Source organism: Volvox carteri (assembly GCF_000143455.1).
Source record: "Volvox carteri f. nagariensis unplaced genomic scaffold VOLCAscaffold_25, whole genome shotgun sequence".
NCBI lineage: Eukaryota > Viridiplantae > Chlorophyta > Chlorophyceae > Chlamydomonadales > Volvocaceae > Volvox > Volvox carteri.
In genome coordinates, this window is record NW_003307568.1 from 642,418 (window position 1) to 653,434 (window position 11,017).

General features: G+C 59.5%; 2 protein-coding genes across 2 annotated transcripts in view; one reads left to right on the forward strand and one right to left on the reverse strand.

The window, feature by feature from the left end:
* The window catches only part of mrs3 (Mg2+ transporter protein), a 5,713-nt gene extending 1,619 nt beyond the window's left edge, over positions 1–4,094 (forward strand). The window contains exons 3-10 of the mRNA XM_002951636.1: positions 200–288; positions 1,369–1,470; positions 1,711–1,788; positions 1,958–2,041; positions 2,324–2,440; positions 2,934–3,095; positions 3,413–3,607; positions 3,994–4,094. Of these exons, the coding sequence (XP_002951682.1) occupies positions 200–288; positions 1,369–1,470; positions 1,711–1,788; positions 1,958–2,041; positions 2,324–2,440; positions 2,934–3,095; positions 3,413–3,607; positions 3,994–4,080 (914 nt within the window). The 3' untranslated portion in view covers positions 4,081–4,094. The remainder of the gene's footprint in view (positions 1–199; positions 289–1,368; positions 1,471–1,710; positions 1,789–1,957; positions 2,042–2,323; positions 2,441–2,933; positions 3,096–3,412; positions 3,608–3,993) is intronic.
* Positions 4,095–5,788: 1,694 nt separating this feature from the next.
* Positions 5,789–11,017, reverse strand: VOLCADRAFT_92271 (uncharacterized protein; the record flags this gene model as incomplete). Its single annotated transcript, XM_002951732.1, has 4 exons — positions 5,789–5,842; positions 7,187–8,586; positions 8,860–9,505; positions 9,935–11,017. The coding sequence occupies 4 exons, from the start codon at positions 11,015–11,017 to the stop codon at positions 5,789–5,791; spliced, it is 3,183 nt and encodes a 1,060-aa protein (XP_002951778.1).

An 11,017-nucleotide genomic window follows, 5' to 3' on the forward strand; every position in this document is an offset into this window, starting at 1 on the left:
GGAGGAGGAGGGGGAAAGGAGGAGGGTGGAAAGGGGGGAGGAGGACTGGGGGTGGAACTGGATGAAGGGGGGGAAGGGGGGTGGAGGAGAGGCTGGGAGGGGTTATTGGAAGCGGGAAGCTGGGGACTGGATGGCGAGTGTTACCAACAGCCTTCTCCCTTCTCACGCACCCCCCCCTAAACAACACCCCCTAACCCAGAGGACGCCAAGGTGTCTCGCTTCATCACGGAGGTCACCAGCCGTCTTGCGCCCCCGGGTGGGGGTATGCCGCAGAGCAGGTCGTACCAGGTGAGTGACAGGGGAGGCTGGGGTTGGGGGGGATGTTGAAAGAGGTGCTTGTGTATGTATATGTGCATGTATGTATGTATGTATGTACGACGTTGATTGCACTGTGGGCTTAAAAGCCGGGGGCCCAGGGCCGAAACACAGCGGGGGGCCCAGACACACACGGCTGGTTAGTCTCGTGCTGCATTCCGCCCCCGGTCAGACCGCGCGGGATACGGCGAGATACTTCCCCACGGGGGGTAGTGCTACTGCTAAACGGGTTCTAGGCCCGCTGGTCACTTAACAAAAACGAAGTCGCACCGGGGGATTCTTCCTACGGCCAGGAAGTACAGAAAAAGCCTCATAAAGAGCGCGCGTTTAGGACCAGGGCGACCGAGAGCCCGACGAGTCATCCCGGGCTGGGGAGGTCACCAAGCTCCAAACAGCCTCAAACAGAAAGAACGCAAAGAGCTCACACCACAAGACCCCAACCAGCCTCCCGAGACCACTTCCCGCACCCCACCTCTCCCTCCCTGGGCTAGTCCAGGGGAGGTATCAACTGCAAGGGGGGGGTATCACCGCACGTGTCCGCGTCCCCCCTACATAGCGCTGGGGCTGAGTCGGAAAGTGGGGGGGAACGGGAAGATATCCTGCCACGACACCCGGCGAGCAGGCCTCCGAAAAAGCGCAAGGGGGGGAAAGGGTAGCCAGCTCGGGGCCCCAGGTGGGACAGGTGGCGCAGGAATAGCACACTGACCCCGATGAGGCGCTTGGGTGGGAAGGCTGATTGCTCGGGGGTGATGGGGGAAAAGCCCGGGGGAAAAGCCCTAGGCAGTTTGCCAGCGCTTTGGTGACGAGCCGGTAACTCGAGCAGAGCAGTGTGATCGGGCGGCAGTTGCCGGGGAGCTTGGGGTCGCCTTTTTTGTAGAGCACCGACAGTGGTGTGCGGGATAATCTCCGTCCGGGCGACGTACGGCGTCATGGCCTCATCCACGTGGATGCGATTCAGACGGGAGCCTATGTATGTATATATGTATACGTTTGCCGCCTGCCTGCCCCTCTTTCTCCCCCCCCTCAACTACATACATACTTACGTACATACAGTCGCTCACGGACGCTGAGCGGCAGAAGCTGGCACCGGGTCCCTCCACTTTGGGACTGGATCTGCCCTTCGAGCTGCGGGTGCTGGAGTGCTGCCTGGACGTGGTGAGTACGGGGGGAGGGAAGGAGGGGGGAGGGAAGGAGGGGAGAATCGCGGGTGGAAGGGGTTTAGGGTTTTTTGGGGGGCGCTCCATAGCTGGCGGGCAAAGGGGACGCGGAGGAGGAGGAGAAGAAGAGGAAAGAGGCTGTCGTATGTATGTATGTCGTATGTATGTTTATCGTGTCTCCTCTTCCCCTTGCTCGATGTCTTCCCCCGCCCTTTCCCCTTTTCTCTCCCACCCCCAGATGGCTGGTCACCTGGACTTCCTGACTCAGGAGTTGGAGGCGGGGGCCTATCCGGCTGTGGATGCGCTGGCGAATAAGGTGGGAGGGGAGGGGGGAAGTGGAGCGTATGTTTGTGTGTGTTTTCCTTCTTCTGCTACTTCCTCCCCTGTGGTGGGGCATTCCTCTCACACACACACACACACACACACACACACACACACACACACACACACACACACACACACACACACACCGCACCGGTCCCCAGGTCAGCTCCCCCAACCTGGAGCGAGTTCGTCGCATCAAGAATAACCTGGTGCGGCTGACCACCCGAGTGGAGACCATACGAGAGGTGAGAAGAGACGGGGAGGGAGGGAGGGGGCCGCTGGGGGGCGGTGCAAACATGGGTTTTGTGTGGGTGTGGGTAGAGGGTGGGGGAGAGGGCGAACACAGCGGTAGTGTGGGGTACGCCGTCCCAGAGTGATGTAACCCTCCCCCATGGATTGGTCTGTAGCTTTGGCGTGGGGAGTTGGGGGCTTGTCAACACGTAAGATTGTGCACTGTGATGTGATGTGATGTGATGCACACACATAGATACACACACATACACACGCACGCACACGCAAACATGCAGGTATTGGAGAAGTTTCTGGACGATGACTCGGACATGCACGACCTGAACCTGACGGCCAAGGAGCTCCACGAGCAGGAGGAGCAGCGAGAGCTCTTGTTGCAACAGCAAGCAAACAACGTGAGGGGGGGTGGGAGGGGGGATGGAGGGCTCGTCTCGCAACCTAGCTATGGCCACATCGCCGCCAAGACTACTACTACTACTCAAAGAGTCATCACTGGTTAGTAAATATATATATACTTAAATAATATATATATATATATTTACTAACCAGTGATGACTCTTTGAGTAGTAGTAGTAGTTCAAGATATAGTGTATGGGTATAGTGTATGGGTATATATATATATACCCATACATTATATATTATTATATTATATTATATTATATATATATATATATATATATATCTTGAAATGCAGCATCATTTGCCTTCTCCGGGACTATCCGTCTGTCTATCTCTGGTACATGCTTCACTCGCCACTGGTTCTCTTAACCCCACCATCCGCACCACACCCCCACACTCCGCCCTCTCCCTGGCTCGTTGTGCTCCGCCGCGGGCCGCCCTGACCCACCCCCCGACCTCCCCCTTTGACCCCCCGACCTCCCTCTCCAGGCTGACGCCCGCAGCACCGTCAGCACCACAGGCAGCTGCAGCAGCGGCTCCTCCTCCTCCGCCTCCTCGGACTCGTCCGTGGAGGAGGCGGAGACGGCGGTGGTGGAGATGTTGCTGGAGACGTACTTCATGCATGTAGATAACACGTACAACAAGCTGCAGGTGGGGCGGAGGGGCGGGGGAGGGGAGTGTGCGGCTGTATGTATGTATGTGTGTGTAGGGTTTGCTGCCAGCACACTGTGTCGTTCAGGTTTTGGTGTTAAGATGATTACACGAGTACGTGCAACTCTATGTGAGGTGGCGTTGCTTTACCACCCTAGTCAAACCTCCCATACCTTCGATCGCATCCCAATGTATTTCCCCCGCCCCTGACATCTACATCCACATCAGCATCCAGCCCCAGCGCCGGCATCTGTTCCCCAACATCCGCCCACCTCCCCCCACCCACCCAAAACACATACACATACACACGCACACAGACCCTCCACGAGTATATCAAGGACACGGAGGATCTGGTCAACATCAAACTGGATCAGCACCGAAACCAGCTCATCACCATTGACCTCATCCTAACAGCCTGTACGACAGTGTTGGCCATGATGACGGTGGTGGGGGCCTGGTTTGGAATGAACCTCAACAGCGGCCTTCAGGAAGCACCTGGGTTGTTTACGGACGTGAGTGGTGTAGTGGTGGTGGGGTAATTAGGGGTGGGGTCGGGGGAAAGTCTAAAGATAGGTGGGAGGGATGGCGCGGGTTTATGTGTGTGCGTGTGTGTATATGCGGGTGGGTGGGGGTGGGGGTGGATTTAGGGTGGGGGGGGTGGGGGTCCATGTAAGGTAATTGGAGTAATACAGGGAAATGTGGTAGATGAATGCCGTACATCGCGGGGCGGGGCCATTTGTGTTGTCGTGTCTGGTTATCATCTTGAGCAGCGGCTGTTTGTCCTTGTCCTTGTCGTCCTTGTCGTCGTCGTCGTCTCCTGACCCCCCCTTACCAGCCGCACATCTCCAACTCCCCAACCCCCAATGTACGGGATGATGACTCCGCACACCCACCCCAGGTGGCGGTGTGGGCATCCGTCAGCGGCCTGGCCTTGCTGGTGCTGTTCGTGATTTGGTTGTGGTCAGCAAAGCTCATCATCTACTAAGCTGAGCTAAGGAGAAGAAAAGAGGGGAGGGGGTTGCAGGCCCAAACCCCCCGCCGATATGTGCGTGGGTGTGGGAGTGGTTAGGGTCGAGAAAGCGCGTGTAGTCGCAGCTGTAGGGATGTCTGCGCATGGCGGTGCTTCGGCGGCAGATGGAGGGTAGCGAGGCGAGGGGGGGCTGTGCACAACGATATACATATGTGTTGCATGAAGGGGCCAGATAGATTGCACAGGGCGGCAGAGGAGTCCTTTTCCTGTTAGGGGGGTAGAGGCGTCCCATAGGATGCGAGGAGGAGAGGGGGGAAGCGGAATCTTGTTGTGATATGAAGGAGAATAAACAAACGGACAGACAGAGGGACGGATACACTTATAGGGTTTACTACGCGCGCATGCGAGAACAGGGGAAGCGGAGCATATGGCCTAGGGGGAAAGACAAGGAAGTCAAGGGGGAGGAGGAGGAGGGAAAGGGTGGGCGGGAGGGTTCACCGACGCAGGTTGCAGCTCTTGTGAATGTCGTAGCTCTCCGTACACCTGTCACCGCGCTAGGGATAGCGCTTCTCAAACAGACACATACATACATACGGTCATCAGCTCCGTCATCACAAGAGGTCGGCGGGGGAGGCGATGCTTCCTCTCTTTTGCCATGTGTTTCAGGGCCGTACTTGCAATACATCACAAAAACGTGGCTGTGAAAGGTATTGTTAGATGCTTGTTTAGAATCAGGATCTTGAAGATAAGATGCCAGTAGTAGGCGTTTCATTCCATCGTACGACGCTTTTCCTTCCGCCTCTTCCCGTACAATACGAAGATCTCTCCTCGTATGTACATGGATCCCACCTCCTGGTGCACGTTTGCGGCATGTCCCGGCTGATGCCTTTCCGGATTTTTTTTCTTAATGTTATTACCTGGGGTGGGATGGGGTAGATTGGTGCGATGCTGGCAATAATGAGAAAGATGGTGGTTCGGTGTAGGATGTCGTTGAAGTTGCAGATGGTTATATATTTTGAAGGGAAGGAGGATTGCGGAGGATATGATAGGTAATTACCGGACACAGCCTTTACTACGAAATTACGCACAGACAGACAGACAGGCGAAGATGCCGTGTACTTAAATTGGACCATGCAGGATGATGACTGATGCGGATAAGGTGCTTAGTACGGAAGTCAGTACGGCATCATGGCTCTCGTATCGGCCCCAAATGCCCCAGCGCCACCGAGGAAGGGGAGGCTGAGGGAGGTTGGAGAGAGGTGCTGACGGGCCCCTGTCGGGTGTACCCGCTGCAGCTGCGGCTCAGCGGAGTGGCAGCTAGCTACTAAGGCCATATGCAGTGGAGTTCTTTCTTTCTGAACACGTTGCTGGTGCTGCTGCTGGTGCTGCTGCCGCCCCACCGCTGTTGTTGCTATCTTCGTGCTGCACCAGCGGCGGTGGTGACCGGGACGGTAGCAGCATCCTGGCACCACCACTGCACACATATGCCACGCGCACAACAGAGCTCACCTCACTTCTCACCTCGCCACAGCCATCATCAACACTCGGGGGCTTAATTTCTTTAGGGTATCTGTATCCGTCCGAACTGTCCGGGAGTGCTGCATAGCTCTGCTGTTGTGGGGACGCTGGGGGGAACGCCAGGGTCCTGAGGCTGTGCGACAAAAGTGGGTCTTTGTGTGTGCCCACAACTCCTCATGGTCGCAGCTACTTTATTTGGGCCAACTTACAGCCGCAGCGTCCGTGCGAGCTGGCCCTGGCCCTGCCAGAGAGGGCAGCCCTGCATAGCGGGTCGCAGCGGTTGCCTCAAGATGAGGATGATGTAACCAGTATGTATGTACCGCATTCGGTTTTCTGTTTATGACCTTCAGCTTTTCAGTGTATTGTCAGGGGCGTTCGCAGGGCCCCGAGGAGTGGGAAGGGAAGGGACGGGACGGGAGGAGAAGTGGAGGGCTGCTGCGGGAGAGGAGGTTCGCCAAGGTACCCGTACAGGTGCACATTTTGGAGGGCAGCTGTAACTTAGGGTTCTGTTCGGTAAGGTCGGTAGGGTCGTCGGGGGCCGCGAGAGGAGGTATGTAAACAGGATGATGCGGGAGGGCGGGTTGGGGGTGTTCTCCGGGGGGGGCACACGATGGTCATAGAACATACAATAGTGATACTTATGATGAACAGCCGATGAAACATATGTAAACCGTGTGGGAACAAGAAGCTCACTGTCGCTCAACCGCTGCGAGCTCTCGCTGCGATTGGTGCTTCAGCGCGCAATCCCCCATGGTCCCCGTCCATTTCACTAAGATAAATACGGCAGCTCCACCAAGATAGTCGGACATATCGCCAGGTAGATACAACAATTAAAAAGGTGCTTGTCCTTCCAAACTCAAAGACCTTTTTCTACGGGTCGTCTATCCCCTGGTGCTTGGTCCACTTCCCCCCCAGCGAAACCCCAATTATCACCAGCAGCAGCACCACATTGTGACATGGATACCGGCCACAATTGGAAAAAGGTGATGATGTACGCGGTCCCCCCCAAAAAAACAGCCTTTAGAAAAGAAAAACCTCCATTGCTGCACATGAAGGGCGCGCGTACGATGCACATGCGTATAACACAACGCCTTTTGCATACCGCTGCACTTGAAGAAAATAGAGTTAAATAAATTTCCCCCCCTGTTGTACCTAACTAAAACTTATTGCCGCCATCGTTTTGGTCTATTGCGCATCACTGCCCCACGTATCCTGTCCTGGCTCTGTGTTCTCGACGGCTACAGCTGTCCACCAAACGACGACACCCGGGCTCAGCGACGCCCTCAGCGGCAAAATTAGCAGCGCCCTAACAGCAGAACCCCTTCAACTGCCCTTAGCAGGAAACGCGAAAAACAACAACGAAAAATAACAACTCCCTGTAACAAAAACAATAATAAGAATACCGATTTTAGTTGAAGGCAGACATCGATCAACCCGCGCCGGGGGTCGTCCATCACCCCCAAGGCCCGGGGGGTATGTCGGCAAGTCAACGCGTTGGACCCAGGATCCCCCCCCTCACCCTCAACCACCCAACCCATTTCGCCCGCACGCGGGGATGTCTTCTGCGGTCCTATGCCTACTTGGCTTGCTCCACTGAACCCACCTCAGCGTCCATCTGTAAGTCTCGACGATGCCGCCGCCGCAGCAACCGCAGCGGCGCCGTCAGCACACCGGACCGCAGTACGGAACGACGACGAGGAGGCGGCGGAGCCTCCGGCAGTGGCGGCACCGCCGCCACTGGCGACGCCAAGCCCTGCACTGTAGGGGCAGCAGCAGCAGTGGCGGCCACGACGGCGCTGAAGTGGCCCTTCGCGGGGCATGCTCCCCCCGCGATACCCAATCCCCTCACCGCCCCCGGCGACTCAGAACCCGTTTGAAAGCCGTTTGATGTCGGGGGGGTTGATGTCGGAATACCCCCGGGGGAGCTCAGTCCTTGGGCCGCAGGAAGAATACGACCGCCACTTATGAGGCGGTCGGTGCCACCGCCGCCAGTACTGCTGCTATTGCCGTACGGATACCCGCCAGCGCTGCTGCCGTACAGATACCCGCCAACGCTGTACACGTGACCTGGGCTATGTACTACAGGGACTCGGGCGATGATGTCGATCGCAGCGGGTGGCGCCAGACGCGTTGACGGGGACGGCACGAACGTGGAAGATGGAGACGCCGCAGCCCGGAGGCGGTTACTGCTGCCGACACCGCCGCCGCTGCTGGGCGGCGGTCGTGGGGGCGTTCCCAGAGCAATGCTTGTCGGCGCCGTTGTCGTCATATATCGCGGTGGTGGCGGCGGCGGCTGCGCGCATGGCGGCGTGCCCGGATATGACCTCGGCACTTGCTGATCCACTTCCATCGCGGGCTGCGGCGGGGGCGACGACAGCAAGTACTTCTGCGCATGTGGGGTCGCTGCGCCGGAGTCGCTGTGCAGCAAGGCCGACGGCACCGTCTGCATCCTCGGCCGCGACTTGTCGTCGACGCCGCCGCCGCTGCCGCCAGGAGCGCTGCCGTGCCGTAGCGGCGTCAGCACCCGGACGGGCAACACAGCCTCAGCCTCCAAATCTGCCGGCGCCGCAAATGCCTCGTGCGAACGGCGCGACGAAACCCAGTTCCTCAGGCGTTCGAAGGACCTTCGGAGGCTGTCGGACAGCCGCCGCGACTGCCGTACTGGGGACGACGGCCCCGCGCTGACGCTGCCCGACTGTCCCGGCAGCTGTCCAGTTGAGGAGCTGAAGATCCGCCTGGCCGCGGATTTGGTTTTCTGTTTTGATCCCCTGGCAGTGGCGACACTGGGTCCGTGTTCTGAGGCAATGGGTAAGCACTGCGTCCCCGCTTGGGCGGCGACCGGGGTGGGCGAGTCGGCGGGGCTGGCAGCGGCAGCAGCAGCGGCTGCACCGCCGCCGCCGCGGACAGTCATCGGACTACAGCGCTGCTTCTGCTGCAAATCTCCTTCAAGGCTTGTTAGGTGGTCCTCATGGCCCGTTGCAGGGTATGGCGTGGGGCTGTGGTCTGTATGGGCGGGAGGGAGCATGGGGATGCCGGAGGCAGCGGTGCAGATGTAAAAGGTATAGCAGGAGGTGCAGAAGAGAGAATTCGCAGTGCAAGGTGCAGTACAATGATGGGAGGAGAAAGAGCTGCCTGTTTTACCACTGCCCGTGTGGCACTGCACCGCCTTCCCGTGTTCTTCTCCTCTCCTTGGCTTGTAGTACATTTGGTGAATACCGGGGGCGATATACGGTTAGCTCGCGTGCATGAAAACCTAAGGGGAAAGTCTCTTCTTACCATCGCCGTACAATGTCGTACCGTCCGCCGAGCTCGGCGACGACAACTGAGAGGGCGCGGGGCTTTCCTCCTCCACTGCCAGGTGCGGCGTAAGCCCCGGCTGGCTGGCGGCATTGGTGGATGCGCCGGCGGCGGCAGTCGAGCCGGCGGTAGATGCCGCCGCCGCTGCCGCTGCCGCCGCCAAGCGCTGCACCCAGCCACGGACACTGACAACCGCCGGCGCGCATAAGTGCAGCTCCGCCGGCGACGCATGTAGCATCCGGATTCGGAGCGCAATCTCCACCGAGGAGCCATCGTCGGCGAGCTGGATGCGTTGTTGCAGCGACAGGCCGCCGCTGCCGCCGCCGCCACCGGTGCCGCCACTGCTGGTACTGCGGCTACTGGCCGCCATGGTGCTGCCGCCGCCGCCGGCAGACATGTACGGCGACTGCCACGGCGAGCTGCCGCGACCAGGCATCGGCTTCGGGTCTCCGGCCGCCGCGTGGCCGTACAACGCACGGCATACCCGCATGGTGAGGTCCGCGGCGCCGAAACGCGATGGGAAGAGCTGCTCTGCGGCGGTGGAGGCGGCGCGAGCGCCGAAATCTTGCGACATGTTGACGGCGCCGACGGCGGCATCAACCAAAATGTGGATGACATCGACCAGCTGCAGACCACGCGCGGCGTATACGCGCCGTACAGCACGGCACTGCAGCAGAGGCCACCTCGAGGCCGTCGTCCTTTCGAAGCCGCCGCCGCCGCCGCCGCCGCTGAGGACACTGCCATGAGCGCCGCCGCCACCGCTGCAACCAGCGCTGCTACCGCCGCATTGACCGCCCTGGGCGCTGCTAACGGCGCCGCCGCCTTGAGTACCAGCATCGCCGCCGCCAGTACAGGTGCCGTCGCCATTACTGCGTGCACTGCTAGTGTACGCGCCCCCGCCGCTGCCAGGGACGCCGCCGCCGCCGCCACCGCCACTGGTACGGAAGCCGCTACCACTGTTCCTAGAACCCCGGACGGCCCCGGCTCTCCCTGTCATGGATAACAGCGACTGCTCCCTCAGCTGCACGGCTCGAGGAGGCTCAGATCCCGCCACCTGCTCCAGGGCGGCCCGGCGCAGCTGCAGGACTTCCGGCGCCGCCAGCAACGCCGCGACGGGAGTGCCGTACGCAGCCACCAGCGCCGAGATGTCCCACAGCGCCATGCACGTCGTCAGCTGTACCTCTGCTATCGTCATCGTGAAATCGTCGGCGACGGCATCACCGTGCCTCGGCGGCGAGGTGCCCGGTGGCGCGGACAGTACGGCAGCGCACAGCGCCGTCAGCACGCCGCTGTCCGTAAGCGACGCGAGGAGCTTCGTGAGCGCGGGCACAATCGACGCTGAGCCGTGGGGTTCCGTTAACTGGTCCTCCTCGAATGATGCTGAGAGACAAGAAAGGTGCTGGGCCACGAACGTCAAGACGCGGGCGCCGGCGGCGCCAGCGGCGTCGCTGCCGTGGCCGCCGCCGCCAGCGTTGCCCAGCACGCGATCTAAGCGGGGCCCAAAAATGTCAAGGACGCCTCTCCGCCGCCTGGCGGTGTCATCGGTCGTGGCCTCTGCTTTGCTGGAGAAGTCACAGATGGGGGAGGCCCTGGCACTGCCGTCGCTGACGGCCGTCCAAAGCTCCTCTTTCACGAAGCGGGTTGCGTCGGCCAGGGCCTGCAGGAGAGACGCGGAGCTGAGGTGCTCCAGCAGTCGGCCGCCCAGGCGCTGTGGCACCGGAGTGGAAAGAGCCTCAATCTGGACTGCTTGGACAGCCCACTGGATTGGGAAAGCTGCTTGCAATATTTCCAGGGCCACAAGCTGTGCCCAGATGTAGCGTTTGACATGGTCCCCGCTAACTGCAGCAACTGAAAAAAGACCAGCATCTTTTGCTTGAAAATAAGTTTGTAGGATGCAGTCTATAAGCTGCGCGGACTTGGCGACGAGCGAGGATTCAAGCAAAGGCTGGATCCAGCCAGACGGTTCAAGGCGGTCCAAGAAGTCATCCTCAAACAGCGCATGAACCTCGGATAAAATTGCGGTAACATGTTCAATTTTGGTGACAGGGCCACGCTGGTGGATACCGGCAAGAGCCTTACAGAGTTTATCCGAGTACCGCCGAAGCTCTTGGCGCACGACTCCAGAAAGGGACGGCAT